This window comes from Nannospalax galili, unplaced genomic scaffold (assembly GCF_000622305.1).
Source record: "Nannospalax galili isolate Female #2095 unplaced genomic scaffold, S.galili_v1.0 scaffold242, whole genome shotgun sequence".
Lineage (NCBI taxonomy): Eukaryota > Metazoa > Chordata > Mammalia > Rodentia > Spalacidae > Nannospalax > Nannospalax galili.
In genome coordinates this window covers 630,249-650,412 of record NW_008348081.1, presented here as the reverse complement: position 1 = coordinate 650,412, position 20,164 = coordinate 630,249, and the positions used below count along the sequence as shown (strand labels likewise).

Here is a 20,164-nt window from a genome sequence, read left to right as displayed (position 1 = left end):
TTATGTGTGTCTCAGCAAAAAGGCAGAAGGAGGGATTGGAGAATTTGATGCATTTTGACATAGCCATATTGTACTTAGAAATAGAGGTTATATGCCATTTCACCTGTGAAAGCACCATGGGTCTGCTAGCAGTGAAATATAATACTGTTGTGTGCAGCAGAAAAACAAAGGTAAGCTAATACGCTTCCTCTTTTAAAGTTGGTTAGAAGAGACTTAAAGTATGTAAGTTGTCATTCTCTGTGACTCTTCTTTAAATTTCAGTTGTTCTGAAACTTCTACAGGTACTTAAAGCAGATGCTGAGGAACTTGTCTCCAGAAGCTTTTGGGATACACTGAGACGTAACACAAGCCAAGCACTCTTTTCCGACCTTGCAGAGGTATACTTAAACCTCCACGTGGTCTTTGTATTATTTGCCATTTTGTTAATATAATCTTCACTGTTTTAGAGTCACGAGATGAAGCCAAAAATGTACTATATTTTTTTCTTCAGTAAAATAAGTAATATATATATATATATAATTACTGTATACAATGTATGTTTTACCATATTGACTGTACTGATGGGATGAAAAAGCACCTGTAATAATCTGTGGAACTTTTGTTAAGGATCACTTCCTAGAAATTTGAAAATGCTGACAGATTTATAAATTCACTAAATCTATTTACCCTACAACAGTGTTACATGAAACATTAGAATGTTTTACTTACTGAAAGGTGACTGACTCTTATGTTAGATTTGAACAGTTAAATTTACCTAGATAATAATGAATAGCTTACCAAGGGCAGGGATATAAAGAGGTATGGGGATGGTGTGATAGGAGCATGCAGTCAAGGAACTGGGAACTATTTTCCTTTATATTATTTAAGATGACCAGTACATATATAAATAAAAATCATGCCATCTCTCTTTCATTTTTATTATTGTTAGATTCACAATGGACCACTTCTGTCCCCATATTCATATAATAAATACCACCATCAATAGACATTCAAAACTTTAATATTAAACTTTATTCGATTTTCTTTCTAAACTTTAACTTCAAAAAGTTATACTTTAAATTTTTCTGAAGTAAAGCAGTGGGAAGATGGTTCTGTGCTTGTTGTGCATGCATGAGGATCTGAGTTTGATTCCAGTACTGATGTAAAAAGCTGGCACAGTGGCACATACCTTTAACCTCAGCAGGATGGAGGAGGAGACAGGAGGATCCTGGTGCTTGCTGGCCAGCCAATCTAGGTGAATTGGAAAGCTCCAAGTTCAGTGAGAGACCCTGATTGTCAGCATGCACAAGTCCCATGCAAACTCAGGCAGACAGTAACCCAGCATAGAACTGGGAAAATGAACAGCAGACCCCAATTTTATCTGAAGAAATATTTGCAACTGTTTGCTACTAGGTGAGGAAGAGCTGGTCTTCCTAAGACAAGGGACTCTAGATAGGCTGACTAGACCTCAGTGGATGAACTTGCACTGGGGAACATCCGGGGACACTGACTTGACACTGTGGGCCTTAGAGGGATGGCAGAGTATATGGGCTTTGGGGGAGTGGAGGAGTCTATGAGAGGGTGCTGGTGGGGACGGGTATAAAGATGATTAAGATTGATTGAGACATTCTGCATGAAATACACAAAAATTCAATAAAAACAAATTTTTAAAAATAGTAAGGTAGACAGTGCTTGAAAAAGACACCCAGCATTCGTCTCTGCCTCCCTATGCACACAAACACAAACAGCTAAAGTTAATTTGAGGTGAGTTTTGCTGTGTTTCCCAAGGTTCAAGGAATCTTCACACCTTAGCCTACCATGTAGCTGGACCTATGGGCAGGTACCACTGTGCCTGGCTTAACTGTCTTTTCTGTTATCAATGTATACAGTTCTGCTCCATTGTCATCCTAGGGATGACTAGGGCAGCAGTTGGAAATGTTAATTTCATCATTTGTGCTGTGTTTTAAAGTCTTCCAAAACATGCATAATACATTTTCCCTATGATTAATCTGTCTGTAATAAATAAATGTGATATAATTATGACCAGCAATTACCTTTTGAAATGACCCTTTTTAAAATGAATGTTATTTTTATATTGCATCCATCCCTCCCAGTCCTCCTCCTCCTCCTACCAACCCCGCTGCTCAGTGTTTTGTCTTTGATTATCATTGTTAAGTATACATACATATGTTTATAAATATACATATTATTGTAATGCCACAGTCTGTTTATTGGTGCTCATATGTATCTGTGTTATGGCTGCCTACTTGGAATTAGATAACCTCTCAGGGAGCTAGTGTCTGGAGAAAACAATTTGAGCTGTGTTTAAGAATGAAGTAACAGGTGTACCATTTACAGAAGCCTTAGAACCACTTTATTTTATAATCATTTTTGTAAGTCACAGTAGTCTGGCAGCACTGTCCGTGTGTGTCCCTGCAAGCCAGCTAGCAGTAGTGCCAGTGGGCTTCACGTAAATAGTCATGTGACTGTTCTCGCTCACCAGGCCAGAGTGCCCACCTCTTAACCATCAGCCTTTCTTCAATCCCATCTAACTCTGCTACAAATTCTTATAAACAAAATCTGCTATTAGATTTTTCAGGTTAATTTAAATCTTGAGAGGCATAATACCAGAAAACTAGCCAGGTCTTATATATTCAAAAGATTATATGATTTATGTAAGATCTTTGAAACTGATCATCATTCTATGAAGGGCGTGTTGGACCTGGCTTTCTACAGGTTCCCAAAGTCAATTTTGTGTAATTCCTCCCAGCTCATACTGTGTGACATCTTCTTGAAACTGGCCATGAGGGGAGTATTGATGCCATGGAAACTGACCAACTCTATGACTCAGCCTTTTTAAAAAAGAACCAGTTTATTGTCACATCAGCTATAAGCAGGCCACACTATGATCTTAACCTGCTGAATTAGTGAGTTGATTCATTGTTCATAAAGTAAATTGAATGAGGAGAAACATCAAAAAAAGAGGAAAACAAAATTTACAGTGTGTTCCAATGTACAATAATTATTTGGTAATTATCTTTATTACCACCTTCCTGCATTATAGAAATTAATAAACATAATTTAACTACAAATTCCAACTAATTATAATTCCTATGTTATTATGGACTATGGATACTGTTATATCAGTATTATTTATAATAATATTAGTGCTTCAGGATTCAAATTGGCTCAGAAGAAAGCTTGGATATTTACCCATAAATTTTTTCACCGCATATAAATATTTAACTTTTAAAATATCATAGGCAAACTAGATATTAGCCTCTCATTTTCTCATTCCAGAGAAGTTTATGCCTATAGATTTTTTTCAGTTATAGAAAAGCCATGTTTTTGCAATACTGTAAAATTATATGATAAAAATTTGTATATGTCGCAGCTCACACCACTTTCTGACCAAAATCATATTATAATAAACGTAATATGATAAGTGTATCATACAACTGTTGAAACAGCTTGTCAGTACCAGAATTAAAAACATTGTTTTGATATTTACAAATGAAATTTAATTTTTTTGTTTGTTTTAAATCCTACTTATCCAATGGATTATTCAAAAACTTCGTTAAATTTGAAGACTTGCTCTATTCCTTTGGTGGAGATTAAGATCGTTTCCACATTGTAATCAGTAACAATGTGTTAGAAGGCTATCTTCAAACTCTATATTTTAATAGTTTGATGAATTTTTGTGTGCTTTATTTTTGGTGCTGGGTCTGGTGTGAACCAGGATCTCACTTGTGCTAACACACTGTCTACCACTGAGTTATACCCAGTACCCCTGAGCTGCTCCCAGCCTGACAGAATTTTTAATCAAAACAAAATAAATAATGGACTTTTGTGTAAATGGCCCATGAAGCTCTTTGTGGCTTTTTTTTTTTTTTTTTTTGCTTTTTGCTTTGTTGTGAAAACACCTGAATTCATTTTATTTTAACAATAAATACGAGAATCAGAGGGATAAACTCTCTTATTTTTGTCTCAACCTTCTTGTAATTCAAGCTGTATACCAGTGGTAGGATACCAAGGACACTGGCCCAGTGTTCCATGACTTCATGCAGTACCCAGTTTCATAAATGGGGGTTGGGGTCCCCACTTCCATCCTCTGATTTTTTTCTCTAATGTCAGACTGATACTTCTGCTTCTATGAATCTGGATTATCTGAATAAGCGCAACCTGAATCTAATAAGATTTGAACGCTGAGACTAAGTGAACTCTGCTCAGTGAGCATGAGAACCAGCTAAGAGAGGCTGTGACAGACTGCATGGAAAATCATCTCATTCTAGTGCTCGTTGAGACACGCTGACATCACAGCCCGGAAGGAAAATAGTCCTTAATTATTTTATCTGAGTTCACTATGATGCAGTGCTTCTGAAACCTCTTGTTTTAAAGCTTTTTTTTTTTTTGTCTTCAAATTTATGTAACATTTATTTTCAAAACAAAGGATGTATCCTGTAAAACTCCTGTTATCTTTCAACACTATTATCTTTTTGTCATATCTAAGTTGTGTTTAACTTCTTAAACTTGGCAATAATAAATCATAAGTATTAAATATTTACAGTAATCCAAGTGCTAAAAACTATGTGAATATCTAATTTTTATAGCCTTTTAGGTACTTGCTCTTACTTCTCAAGATAATAATGTGCTCAGAGAGACTGAGCTTCTCAAGGCCACTAAATGATGAGATGTGTTAGTCTTCCGTGCCACAGCCTGATTCCTGAACTCATCCTCTCATCTTTTCATCACCCCATTTTTTATTTTGTGAAGTATGCAGTTTTTCCAGAACACCCACTCCTGCTTTACCTACTCTGTCACTTTGGCCCCTTTCACTTCGTTCCTCTAACTTCCAGGCAGGTGTGCTGGTTTTTCCAAGTTGAACCTGCTCTTAGGTTCAACTTGAGCATGCTTCTGGGATTTCTGTCCTTTAAATATAAGTTCTTCAACTACAGACAATCAGTAGATCCTGAGGAAGGGAGAATTAGTTTTCTCCAGGGACTAGCTCCCTGATAGGTTTTCCAATGCCAAGTGAATAAACACATGTACACATGAACACCACTAAATGGACTCAGTGCATAGTACATATATGTGTTTGTATATTTATAAATACATGTATATGTAATAATAAAGAAGACAAGAAATTGAGAGGAAGTGGGGGTTCATGGGAGGAGTTGGAAGGGCACCTGGGAAGGATAGAAATGATATAATACTTACGAAATTCTCAAAAAATAAAAAAATCAAAATTTAAGCTCTTCAAAGCAAAATAAACTTATTAAATGAGGCTATCCTAAGTCATGAAAGTATATGTGATTAATATCTGGTTTCTCCCCCCCCCATGATATCTATAGTCTAGCTCCTCTAAAGTTCCTAGTAAATTAGTGTCTTTCCAGGGTTCCTTAGACTATACAGTCTCCTCTCACACATGGAGCAATGAAAGAAGGAACTGGTACCATTTTTATTCTTAAACACTGTAAGCTTTTCTGAGCAGATACAGTTAAAAGATAGTGTGGTCACTTGGCTACCTAACTGTTGTTTTTTTCCTCTAGCAATCAGATCAAACTGCTCTCAGGTCTTCAAAGAACTTGTCCTGCTGGAATTTCCTCAGTATCCCAAACACCAAGAATGCTTGGGACTTGTCAGCAAACTAAGTGAGAATAAGTAGTAGGGATCAGGGATCTTCCAGCCAGGTGTAAGGACATCATGTATACTAGAGAACAGCTAGAAAAATCCATGCTAAATTAATAAATTATTTCAATATAAACAGAACATTCAGGTGACTACTAAAGAATTTACATAATTTTACATAATTTCTGTATGGATTCTCTATAAGGTAGAAGGTTTTGGCTTTTCGGTTTGGTTTGGTTTGAGTTTGCATTTGGTTTTTTGAGATAGGGTTTAATATCGCCCTGGCTGGCCTGAACTCATCATGTACCTGAAGCTAGCCTTGAGTTCCTGATCCTCCTGTCTCAACCTCCCAAGTGCTGTTACAAATGGCTCAAAAGCTAGAATTTTTTTGCTGGGCGTGGTGGCTCAGGCCTTTAATCCCAGTGCTTGGGAGGCAGAGGCAGGTGGATCTTTGTGGGCTCAAGGCCAGCCTGGTCTACATAGTGAGTTCCAGGCCAGCTGGAGCTATAGAGTTTTTAAGAGACATGAATTAGTCCAAGTAGCAGAAGATCACCTTAGAAAAAGTTTAGTAGGCACTAAAAGTACGGCATTTTAGAAGAGAAATCAGACAACCTACTCTATTGTATACTGATCATTACAAGAAAATATTTAGGAGAAAAGAAAGATCCAACCAGTGCAGGATAAAACCACTACCTTTGTCAAAGACAGGGAAAAGTAAGATCAAAGATTATTGTGTGGAAGATGGGTGGCATGAAACTGCTTGTCAGAGATGACAGAAGACCTATCTTTTTAGAGCAATATTTCTTCTGCTTTATTTCTTCTATTAAGTACTATTTCAACCATTTACCTTGAGTGGGCATGAACAGCTGTTTTTAATAATACAGAAAATGATGATACTGTTTAACTTTTCTTATATTTCCTAGGGTGCTATATATATATGAGTTACAATATTTGAATTTCATGAATTGTATACCTGAGTTTATAAAGTTGGTATGAATTAATGACAATGACAAAGTGACTTATATTTTGATAAAATTCTTTGAGGAATGTTGAGTAGCTTTATTCTGTTTTGGGTTTTTATTGCTGCTAATGTTAAATTAATGGTTTGTTTTTAAGCGTGCTGATGACATAACAAGCTTAGTAACCGATACTACACTTCTGGTACACTTTTTTGGAAAGAAAGGAAAAGCTGAGCTTAACTTTGAGGATTTTTATAGGTAAGTTTAATTTCTGAAAATTACTTATTAGAATGGTAAAATTGGGGCTGGAGAGATGGCTCAGCAGTTAAGAGCACTGAGTGCTCTTGCAGAGGGCCTGGGTTTGATTCCCAGAACCCACATGAAGGCTACGAACTGTCCTTAATTCCAGTTCCAGGGGAATCTGATGCCTTCTTCTGACCTCCGCAGCAATGCATGGCACAGGTGTACTCACGTATATGCAGGCAGTACACTCGTACACATTAAATAAAATAAATAAAATATATATTTAAAAAAGAATGCTAAAATCAGAATGGTGTTGAGAAATCAAGTGCCGTGGATACTGCTTTTCTCCTTTGATCTTACCTGAAAATCCCGTGTAATGCCCGTTTCCAGTACATCCAGAACTGGTATGCTCCTGATAGGAAGTCACCAAATGATTATTTGAAAATCATCTGTGGATTGCTATCTCTTGTGTATTTAGAAGAAAATTTGTTGGCAATCTTTTAGTCTCAATATGCCACAGTGACTTAAGTATACAATTAATCATTTCCATATAACCTTTTGTAGAGTAGTAAAGACGAGATATTTATCTTATTCTTTCTTCATTATACCTTTATCACAGATTTATGGATAACCTACAGACAGAAGTTCTGGAAATAGAATTCCTTTCCTACTCCAATGGAATGAATACTATCAGTGAAGAAGATTTTGCCCACATTCTTCTACGATATACAAATGTGGAAAATACATCAGTATTTTTGGAAAATGTGCGCTACAGTATACCTGAAGAAAAGGTGTCTAATCCCATGTGTTTGTTTTGTTACATCCATTATCTTGAAATATCTTGTAAATGCTATTTATGTAGGTTTATTAAATACCTTTCCATTTTATTAGCTCCCTAGCTACTCTGCAAATTAAAAAAAAATACTTTGAATACCTCTTTCATTCTTTTTCCTCCGTATCCCAAATAGCCACATATTTCTTAGTAATACTGGAACTCTTTAAGGCTATTAGTGGTTTTATTCAAATTAAGGCTATTAATATTTTCCAAGAGAATTCTGGTGAGTTACATGTTTTGACTAGTACAAAAACATCACTTCATATAAAAAGTTTGTATTGACATTATTTCTGTCACACTTTGTTCCTTTCTATGCCACTTCTCATAAAAGGTCATTTGAAGAGTGTCGTTGATGAGTGAGTGATCTTATCAGCAGCTAAAGTGAGGCTTTTCAAAGAGTTTGGATGGCATGAATGGTTAAGAACCTGGGGCAACTGGTTGTCTATTTGCTTGGTAGCAAATGTGGTGTCAGCCCTTCTGAGCAGTTGCATTATCTAGTGGTATTTGAATGCTTCATTGCAACCAAATAGAAACTGGTGTCACAAGTATCCCCTTAAGCCTGGGATGTTTGGGATATATTGCCTTCTATTTGTGTTTATTGAAGGATCAGGTTAATCTGTCCAAGAAAAACTTGCAAATAGTTTGACTTTGTTTAGAATGGATACACTTAGTCCACTAAAGAAAATTGAAAAAGGGTCTTGATGCATTTGGCTGTTAGCTTACATTGTCTTTTAATCAGGAGACCTTTATCTGTTTTACCTGTTAAGCTGCATTTTCCTAACCAGTAGATAAATCCCTAGAAATAAAAATGGGAAATTATACCACTCAGGCTACTATAGCATTATATAGGAACTTTATCTTTCTTTTTCTTTTGTTAAATGGAAACATGAAAATCTGTAACTCAGATGGTCAAATTGCAAGAATGATGAGTTTATAGAAACTATTACACTGTTTTTACAACTAATGTTTATATCTAAAGTTATTTCAAACTAAGAACCCTTAAGCTAAATTCCGCTTCTGCCAGCTGTTCATTGGTAGCAGAATCTTAAGCATGACAGTCATTGCGATAGAAACAGGAAGTTTTTAGGACCAATAAGGACGGAGCCTGTTGAGGTTTTTTTCTGGATTGCCATGTCAGTTCTTAGGACAACCTTGTAGGTATTCACATATTTCTTTTAGAAAATGGGAATCTAAGGCTTTTTCTGGTACCTTTACCCTGTGTACAGATTCAAACCAGGCAGGGCTTTCTAAATCAGTCCTCCATGTCCGCTACACTGGACTGGTCTTTCACTTCCTTCCACACCTCAGCCTTTTCTCCCCAGTAAAGGAAACAAGAGAGAAAGCTAAAATTTGGATGGCATTTTACATTTATAAAATGCTTTCATTTCCATCCACTTATCTAGCAGACAGTAAACATCTGTAATGCCCTATTCTAGATGTAAATGAAAAAATACAAAGATAAGCAAAATCCTTCTCTATTAGAGACATCTTACTAGAAAGACAAAGTAAGTAAACAAAAAAATAGTATACTTCCAGATCATTATAAATGGTATGAGAAAGACTGGAGAAAAAAAGGTAGACTGTTAGGGAGAGCTCATCAGAAAAGATGGCTTTTTGGAGGGCCTGTGTGGAATGAGCTGTGTAGAAATCTGGTTGAAAAGTGTCAGGCAGGAGAGCAGCAAAGAGCAAAGACCTGGGGTGGAAACAAGCCTGGTGTACTTGAGAAAGTGCTGAGGGACATTTCATAAATAACTAGGAAAGTAGTAGGTGATGAGAGGGAGAGTTGGGTGCAGGTCAGACCTGAGACCAAGAACAAGAGTTCTTGAAGAGTTCTTAGACTGAAGTCTAAGAGTGGCACAGAGTGATAGGAAGCTGTTGTCTTCTTTACATTTAAACTTGGTTCTGGTAACTCACTGCCTCGGTAGCTCCCTGGCTTTCCAGCACTTCCTTGTCAGTGCTCTGCTTTTACTTACCCCTGTAGTTTAAGTCAAGACTGGTTTTGTTGTGTTGTATTGTCCTTTTCCAGTCTACAAAGAGGAAGGTCAACACAGGAAACATTTCCTCCATGCTTCCAAGTGAAGCCAGCCACGGTAGAACAGGATCTCTGACTTATCTTCACATAGATAGAACTGGTAAATAAAGGAGTCAGAGGCTCCTCCCAAGCCCATGTGACCCCTGAGGAACAGGTCTCCAAACGACCTTAAGAGTAAAAGTAAATCGGTTTATTTGAGCCAACTGTATGGTCTTAAACACCCAAAAGGGAAGTATAACCAAAGATTAAAGTGAGCAGTATATTTCTTTAAGAGTCCATGTGTATAGCTAAAGACTACATAACAAGAAACAATGCCAGACAGGAGATACCTTCCTTTGAGTTGTTGGCCAGGGTGGCCCAAGAGACTCCCAGACAGTAATCCAGCATAGAACTGGGAAAATGAACAGCAGACTTATCTAAAGGAATGTTGGCAACTGATTGCTGCTAGATGAGGAAGAGCTGATCTTCCTAAAACAAGGAACTCCAGATAGGCTGACTAGACTCTGGATGGACTTGCACTGGTGAACGACTGGGGGCACTGACAACACTGTGGACAGTAACAGGGATGATAGAGTGTATGAGCTCCAGTGGGGGGAGGAAGCTATGGGAGGGTGCTATTTGCGATAAGGGTATAAAGATGAGTAAGATTGTTTGGGATGTTCTGTATGAAATACAAAAAAAATAAGTCAAGACTGGTTAAGTCTAAGTAAGCTGTTGGCCCTTTGCTCCTCTTTTCTGTATATTTTCCCAATTATTTTAATTGTATTAATCTTCTCTGAACATGTATTCTGTAAGATACATTATTTTTATTTCAAATAACTTTCCTGTTTGAAGTATATATAGCAGTGATAGAATTTCAGCCTGTGAGTATGACATCCCAGAACAGGCCATTCCGAGTGAAGTCCTTGACCCTGTCTCCTGCTGTCCTCTGGGTGCCGTTCTCTGCAGTCACTGACATCTTGAAGCAGCATCATGACTTGAAATAATCCAGTTAAGACAACAGTTGACAACCCTCAGCATTTTGATTTTGCATTGTCATTATAATTGCATTGATAACATGATGCTGAATCGTGTCAGAATACATATGCAAAGCAAACATTTCTGTATTTTTTCCTTAACTACCATACTTTCAGGTTTTAAAAGTTGTATTTAGATGATTTGCTCAATGGAAACATTCAGGCATTTTTATCACATTTTTTGGAACTTGATGTTGACATAGTATTTAAAAATATTTCACCTCTTATTGTGGTGGCACCCAGTAGTAGTAAGTCTTGAGAGAATCTGACATTCTATTTGAAGAAAACTTCCAAATATGCCTTGGAAGTATTTACTTATGAAACATATTGCAGATGCCTGGTCTGTTCTCTTCTGATAAGCACATTGCACTTATTTTAGTAAATTTGTCAATATTAATTTTTCACATTTATATTCCTGAAATAGGGCATCACATTTGATGAGTTCAGGTCATTTTTCCAGTTTCTGAACAACTTAGAAGACTTTGCAATAGCCCTCAATATGTATAACTTTGCAAGCCGCTCAATAGGACAAGGTAAGTAATCACTCTTCAAAAATTAAAGATTCTGCATTTTTTCTAGAGATTTTAGAAACAGGTTAATTAGATATGCTTTATCATGCATCAGCTTACCTGAAAGTCTGGCTTTATACATTCTCTAAGAAATCAGTTCTGAAACTTGAAAGGAAAAAAAGGTTAGGTAAATGTCCTGGCATTTTATTGAATTTATTTTTTATCCTTAATTTCATATTATGAGGACAAAGTAATGATGTTTACTTAAAAGGTATAGGAGAAGAAGCCTCATGACCCACTTGGCAATACCAAGGGACACATGTCTACCTGTGAAGATAGCACTAGCCATTGCCAGCTCCGTAGATTCTCATAGTATTTAATATCCCTGCTCTGAAACCAGAACTCTATGAGCAGAGCCACTTAGCCACTGACTTACCTTAGCCTTTTTTGAGGATGGTGTAAGCAGTTGATTATCTTTTTTTAATTTACAAAGAAATGCAGCTGTCATATAACTTGAAATACAGCTGTCCTCAAAACCAGCTCATTCCTTCCCTGTGGGCTGGTTAACAAGACAAATCCTTTCCTAGGATTCTCTTCCCTCAATAGCCATGTCCTTTTTTAAGATTTTACCTAATAGCGTCTTTGACTTTGTGCCTGTACGGCTATTTTACTTGCCTCTGCCAAAATCTAGTATGTTAGATCTCAAATTATAATCTTGAAGGTTTTTTTTAAAAAAACAAATTCTAGGGAATAGCCAAACTACAATCCCTAAATGTTGATAATTACTTCTCTCAAAAACAGTGAAGTACTGACCAGTAAGTGCTTGGGTTAAATCTACCAGCTTTAAAAGACATATGCAGTGCCCATTTTATTCGCTGAGTAAGAGAAACCTGATTTTTCATATTTTGTCCTTTTTCTAAACTCCATGTTTGAACTTTGGAAGGCATGTCTCCACATACAAACCTTTACTGGAATAATAAACCTTTTTTTAAAAAAACGGTTATCAGTTTATTTGGTTCAGAGCAGAAATTTGCTTTTTTTGTTTTGTGGAACTAGAAAATGAGGGGGAAATTGATTGTATTACTTTTCAGGTTCTGGGAATACTATGCATGTGTTCCTTTACTTTTGCCGCTACTAGCACCACTGAGCACTTCACTAAGGGATTTTATTGTAGTGGACACCTATGTGGCATTCCTTCCACCAGCTTTGCTGAAACTCGGAGAATCTCCTAAAACAAAAATTAACCTTTCTTTGGCATGGCTGTTATAGAAAACTCTAAAGTTTCCCAGTTGCCCATTGAAGAGCCTATAGTTCCTTACCTCACCATCTGTTCCAGGCTTCCCCAGATCCTATGTCCCTGTGTTCTGTTTAACCCACACTGTTCATTATTCTGTAGACATACTCTATGATCTCATCTCATCTCCAAGACACATGTCCATTCATGTCACCTCATCTGCCGTTTCTCTTCTCCACTGCTGGAACCATCCATCTTCAGGACTTAGCTCAAATATAAAATCAGAGCCTTTCAAAACATAGCCCTTTTCCCTTTCCCTACTCCACACTTCAGAAGCAGTCACTTGCCTGTAAATTCTCAGAGCACATTTTTGGCATGTGCACAAAGTGTAATGGTTATCTCTTCAAGTGTCTCATCTCTCATCTGAACTATTTCTTGAGAACTTACCTTAATAACTTCTAAAGTATCAAGTACTGGTAGTAGGTACTCATTAAGAATTCATTGGTTGTGAATGTATTTTTAACATAAAATATACCTTCTTGCTCTTTATATTAAAACCATAAAATGTCTTACTCCCTAATGAAGAGAGCATGATAAATGAAAATTCACATACTGTGTATCATATCATCATGACTCATGTTTAGAACTTTTTACAACTTTTTCAGTAATTAACTTCATATACTAAAAATTACTTTTTTCTTTTTATGTAACATTGATCTAGATGAATTTAAACGTGCTGTCTACGTAGCTACTGGACTGAAACTTTCACCACATTTAGTGAACACTGTCTTCAAGATTTTTGATGTCGACAAAGATGATCAATTAAGTTATAAAGAATTTATTGGAATTATGAAAGACAGACTCCATAGAGGATTCCGGGTAAATTTGCAGATCAAGCCTATAAGACTATTGATAATATTTTAAATCAGAAGGAAAAGAAAAATCTAAGTTCAGAAAAAATTTACATGAACTTTAAAGTTATGAAATGGTTTATTTGGAAATTAAGATTATCGACCCTACCTATAGTCCAAAACAGTTTAAAGTGATGAAAGATTATTCTTTTAAAAATATATAAAATCAATTTGATTTTAAATTCAGTTTCATATTCATTTAGGCAAACGTCTTTTTTGCAGTTTTGGGGGGAAGGTATTGCTTTTTTTTTTTGGTATTACCTTTTTAATGTAGTCTTCACATTGGCTTTTTAGACTTACTAGTAAATAGGGAAACATCCCCATTTCTCATTTCCTATGAGACACATTTCCTTTAGGGAACTTGAGGCTCTTAAGTCAGTGCATATTCATTGTGGAAAATAAACTGAAAATATTTTTTGTCTGCTGAATTATTTTTTCCTGTTGACCTACTAAAAATTAATCAGTAGGAATCCATCTGTCTTTTCTAAAAGTCATCCTTTAAAATGTGAACTACAATGTGGCGCAGTAAATGTTTGTGTGTAAAATATTTATAGATGGTTCAGAAATGGCAAAGGAGAAACTCCTGTTAAAAAACTAATAACGGTTCAGTCAGTATTTTTTCTTTGACATGGATATTCTTAAGTATCATGCACTTTTTAAGCAGAAAAAAATCCATTTATAGAAAAAAAATCCAGATTCATTTTAGTGTATTCATGACTTTCAAGCCAAGCACTTAGAAAAGATGCTGTTGTACTTCACTGCCACCTAGTGGTTCCCTAGGTGGCATTTCAGTTGATTCTGCAAACACCCGGAAGGATGTACAATGAAAGCTGGTGATTTTTCCTCGGAAATGCTAGAGTAACAAGATTAAATTCAGTGTAAACTAGCTCTGAACTGTTGACACTGATTTCTCTCTCATGTGTTATGATTATTTCTCCTTAGATAGTGTGTATCTTTGGCCCCATACCATCTTGTCTGTATTTGTACAGTTTGCTTTTCTTCATTTGTAACTCATGAATATTAATTGCATACTTTTATGGGGTAAAATGCAGTATCTTGTTTATGAATACATTTGTAGAATAATTATATCAATCTAATTGTTATACTCTCATACTTGTTTGTAGTGGGAGCCATTTAAGTCTTTTTTTAAATAAAAGAGACTTTATTTTTTAAAAATAGGTAATCAATATTGGTGATTTCTTATTTATAATTTTATAAATAGATAATATATAATGTGGAAGGAAACATTAAAGAACATAAACCATATATTATTTGAAAATATACTGCAGATAACAAAATGGAACTCTACATAAGTATTGTTTAAGCATTTTTGAAATACTCATGATTATTAACTATGATCACCATTCTGTGCAGTTGATCTTGAAAACTCATTCTCCTGTCTAACTGGAACTCTATACCCACTGGTTAACTTCCTGCCCCAACCAACACTCCCAGCCACTAGTAACCAGCAGTCTGCTCCACTTCTATAAGTTCAGCTTAGAGAGTCAATATGTAAGTGAAATTATGCTATATTTTCCCTTTCATACATTTGGACACTTTTTATCCTCTATTCCACAGGGTTATAAAACAGTCCAGAAGTATCCAACATTCAAATCGTGCCTAAAAAAAGAACTTCATAGCAGATAAGTATGTCAACTTATCCTTGTCTTAATTTGCCTAATAATAATCAAGAATAAGTCATACCTTATTTTTATAACATTTAAACAATAGCTGCAAAGGGATTAAAGTTAGAGCTTAGTGGTAGAGGTCATGCATAGCACATGAGAGGCCCTGATTCAGTCCCAAGCAACACAAGAGAAGAAAGGAGCTGAAAGAAATGTAATTATTACCTATAATCTGTTTGTAGGCAGTTACCATGTCTTGATTTAAAAATTGTCTGCCAAAGAGCTGAGGGCATAGCTCAGTTGGTAGAGTGCTTGCCTAGCATGCACTGCATGAGGTTCGATCTCCAGAACTACATAAACCAGGTAGAATGGTGCATGCCTGTAACCTCAACATCAGGGAAGCTGAAGAAGGAAAATCAGAAGTTCAGCATCATCCCCAGCTACAAAGCAAGTTCTGGGCCAGAGCAGATTACATGAGACTCTGTCTCAAGAAAGAGAAAGAGAGACAGAGACAGAGAAGGAGGAAAGGAAAGAGTAGAGAAAGAAAGAGGGAGGGAGAAAAAATTTTAAGCTTTATGTTAAACTTGAGTTCTGTACATGTACAGCTACAATATAATAAACCCAGGTTGTACTTTTATAATATAGGCTCATCAGCACCTAAGGAAGATTTCCATTCCTTTGGGGGAATCGTGATTCTAAATTTCTGCTACAAGAATGGCAGCTATTTTCTTTACTTTAGGTGCCTGCATTCTTATACTTTATAAGAGCTTTAATTCTCACAGGTAGATATGCTTCTCACCTTTCTTTGCAGTGCTAGGGATTAAGCCTAGGTCCTTGGGCATGCTAAGCAGATGTTCTACCACTGACCTATATCTCCAGCTCCTGATTTTTAAGAGACAGGAGCCTTACGATATAACTCAGCTAGCTTTGAACCCAGGGTCCTCCTGCCTCTGCCTTCAGAGTATGGGATTATAGGATTTTGCAACCGGTGGTACTGGGATTAGATAACTCATTTAAAACAGGAAAAAAAATAAATAATTAGCAAGTGATTTCCCAAGATAACTTGCTATTGAATGATAAACCAGGATTTGAACTTCATTCTTTTTTATGGTAAAAGCATCTTTTTTATTATTATATTACTCTACATTGTAACAATTGAGGAAGAGTCAGGCAATCTTTCCTGTTTTCATTTGACTCAAAGAAATATCTCAAATTTGTTAATCTCTACCATGAAGTTTGGTTTTCCTTTGAAAAGTCAGTTATAACTGTGTAATTTTGGTCAGTTGTGCATTCTTACTAGTTAGGTTTCCATAATGGAGGCTTTGTTGTTTATTTAGAAATGAGTGTAAGTATAGTCTCATATATATGTCTTGCTATTTTCATCAAGTTTGAGTGAAAAATTTTATTTCCCAAAGTGATTCCTCAGGATACGGTACATATTTTTCTAAAAGAAGATAAGAGTTGCTTTGTGTCTTATTTCTTTTCCTGTTGTGATAAAATGCTCTGACAAAAGCAAGTTAGGGGAGAAGGGGTTTATTCAGACTCAGAGTTGAAGGGGACAGTCCAACCTGGCAGGAAGGCAGTAGGAACTTGAAACTGCTGTCACACTGCCTCCACAGTCAGGATGTAAAGAGCAATGAATAATACTGTTGCTCAGTTCCCTTTCCCCATTTGTACAGCCCAGGATCCCAATCAGAGAATGTCAAGTCTTCCCAACTCAAATACACCACTTAGGAAGTCCCCCCAAGGCATGCCCAGAGGGCTGTCTCCTGGGTGATTCTGAATTTTGTCAAGTGGACAACAGTAGCCATCACACTTTGTCAAGCTTGAGACATGTAATAAAAAGTTAAATAGATACTTTCTCCATAGAATTGATCAAATCTCAATATGCTGTATTTCATCTTTTTAAGGAGAAACTGCCAATAATCAGTATTTTGCATAGTAGCTTTGAGAGCTAGTGTTTTATGGAATCCACTTTTGGAAGTAGTAATCTAAAATGTTTAGAGACAAGCAGGCTTCTTTATTCATCTAAGGTAACCATTACAATTGAACTAACAAAAGAAGTGGGGTCTTCCTTGCTTCTGTTTCTAAGAACTGTATACTGCCGTATGAACCTTAAACAATGCACTGAAAAGTTGTGCCATCCCATTTATTCATCTTGTATGTAGTATCGCCAACCTACTTGTATTAACATCACATTGACACTACATAATAGTACATAGAACCATAGCTCAAAATCATCACCAGTTTCTATATCTTTCTAAAACTGAGTGTTAGAAAAGTTTATAAAACAACACAGACTTGGAGGCCGGCCGTGGTCAGTCCCAGCACTTCAGAGGCTAACTTGGTCCAGTGAGATGGCTCAGTGGGTAAAGGCAACCATGATGGGCTGAGTATTAGTCATTCCCCAGAATCCACATGGTGCAAGTAGAGAACTTACTCCTTCATGCATGCCATGGAACACTGTGCATGCAAGTGTGTTCACAGACACACATAAATAATAAATAAATAAATGTAATTTTTAAAAGTCAAGGGCTTTTAAACTGAAGTTTTTGTTAAATATTTGGTTCTTATACTTTATGTGGACTATTTTTAATTGGATATTTGTTTTCATATAATTATAAGAATTTTGATTAATGTCACCACCTTGAATTATATCCTAAGTAAATGTTTTTGCATTTTTTAAAAATAGATACTCCTAAAAACGAAGATTGAGGAGTATAATATATGTGACAAATGCAAGAAGCAAAATTTCTGAGAGAGGATGCACGTCTGAGATCCGAACATGCGGAAAATAAAGAAATCGGTGAAACACTGAATTTTTTTTCTTAAACTGAGTGCTTGAACATCAAACAGATAAAAATGCATCTTCTTCCTACAGATGTTAGCCCTGGGTTCAGTCCCCGGCACCACCAAAAGAAAATTTACTGCAATTGTTAAGTATAATCAAGTTGAACTTTGACCTTGATTTATTGAACTCTGCACTTTTTCCATTCCTTTCAGAGTATGTGGGTAGTTCCAGTGACTTAAATTTTTTATTTATTTATTAGAAATTTCCATTATTTCAGAATAATTTATCAATGATAGCATATAGACAACCTGAAAACGGAGAACACATTTTCTGCTGGTTTGGACTGTGAATGAGTTTTCACAAAATGACTGTTGCTTCAGATTTGTCTTGGGCCCTTACCGTTGTTAGTAAATCCCTATTATTTATCTGGATTTTAATTGTATTGAGATAGTTTTTGAAAACAAGTGGAAATTAAGTTATTAAATAATATGGTTTACATTGTATTTTCAACTTTTAAAACTATGTAACATATTGTATAATTTGTGTAAATCTTTTATTATTTTGTTTGTTTCTGCTATTCTTTGTGTTATGTTTTGTTTTTGTACCAAGCAAACAAGATGTCACATATTTTATGTATGAAGAGATTTAGACATTTTTTCAAAAAAATAATGATCCATAGTGATAGTTAGAAGCAAGGGCAGTTATAATCGTGATCATTATCACTGTGGGTGGACAGTTCTGCTCTTGATTGTAAGTGGTATGTTAACACTAGTAAAAAATGATATTCGTAACTTATTGGATATTGTTAATCTATGTCTGTAGCATCAAAATGAGTGTTGTAAAAGACTAATATAAAGTGGCTACAAGATTGATGCATAGTTATATAGAAAATAATGCTTTGTTTCTTCAAAAAGGACCACATACAAAATTGATGCAAACAGCAAATAGTAAGGAATCATTTAAATATAATTCATTATTTCAAAACAGTATGTCCTAAAAGGGAAGATAAAACTTCTGTTGAAAAGGCTCACTCCAGAGGCTGGGTCAGGAGGATCACAACTTGAAGCCCTAGAGAGCTAGGCTAGAGAGCAAACCCAAGGCCACCCTAAGCAGCTTAGTGAAAACCTGTTTATAGATGAAAAAGAAAAGGGCTGGGAAGATAGCTTGGTGGTACACTGCTGCCTAACATGCCTGAGGCCCTCGGTTCAGTTCCCAACACTGGAAAAATACAAAGAAAAAAAGATCAAAAACTAGATTTCTACATTGAGAAATAATTTTAGAATACTTAATAGATAACATTTAGTTTAAAAGGATACTATAACGCAATGAGTTTAAGTTATCATATTTACATATTGCATGTGAAAGAATTTAATAAGTTAATCTCTCTTCCTTTCTAAGGCATATTTAAATTATGTACACTCCAACTAGTACTTTGCTTTTGCATATGAAAATAAGAAACACTGGCTTTGTTTTTCTAAGTTATTAAATGTGAAATTGATCTGTGTCAACTTATTTATAAAAGTAGTATATTTCCGGGGCTGGAGAGATGGCTCAGAGGTTAAGAGCACTGACTGTTCTTCCAGAGGACCCAGGTTCGAGTCCCAGCACCCACGTGGCAGCTACAAACCGTCTTTAGCTCCAGTTCCAGGGGAATCCGAAGCCCTCTTCTGACCTCCGCGGCATTGCATGACATGGGTGCACACACATACATGCAGGCAATACACTCATACACATAAAATGAAAATAATAAATAAAATATTTAAGGAAAAGAAAAATAATATATTTCCAAGAAAATGTTATTAGTGTTCATTTTGTTCTTCAGACTTTTCACATTCTTTGACTGGTATTATTTATTGTACCAATATGGGAATATAAATGTGTAGATTTAATTCCCATATATAGTATAGCAATTTAACTTCACCTGCTTTGAAGCCTGAGTCACTTGACTGACTGCAGCAATGCAGACTGCTCACTTCCCACGCCTCAGGCCTTCTGTACTTTACATGGAATGTGCTCAGCAATACCTGGGAAGTGAAATAATTTTGAAATTACAAATTGATCTATTTGTAAATTATTGGTCTGATTGTAAATTATTTTATCATGCATTCATGGAAAATCTTGTACCTATAGATTAAAATTTTAAATTAATTTATTTTAAAATCCTTTACGATTCTTTCAGTCTCCCAAGGAAAAACACCAAACCACATACATAATCATTATTCTTTATTGTTTTATTGTGAGTGGATCTTTTTATAAGTCCACAAGATATTATAAAAAATGAGAGTAAATAAAATATTCTGATCAAGTAATGCAGGGGGATAATAGTAAATTACAGTGATTTCCTTCATATCACTCTTAAATGCTTTCTTATATCAAATAGAAGGCAAAAATACTTCACTGGA

General features: G+C 35.8%; 1 protein-coding gene across 2 annotated transcripts in view; it reads left to right on the top strand.

Annotated features, from left to right (window-relative positions):
- The window catches only part of Micu3 (mitochondrial calcium uptake family member 3), a gene marked incomplete in the record, with an annotated part of 89,576 nt that extends 69,418 nt beyond the window's left edge, over positions 1–20,158 (top strand). For both annotated transcript variants that reach the window (XM_029569032.1, XM_008844520.3), the window contains 7 exon segments: positions 282–377; positions 6,724–6,824; positions 7,429–7,600; positions 11,117–11,225; positions 13,157–13,314; positions 14,925–14,993; positions 17,664–20,158. In XM_029569032.1, coding sequence (XP_029424892.1) covers positions 282–377; positions 6,724–6,824; positions 7,429–7,600; positions 11,117–11,225; positions 13,157–13,314; positions 14,925–14,993 — 705 coding nt within the window.
- Between the last annotated feature and the right edge of the window lie 6 nt (positions 20,159–20,164).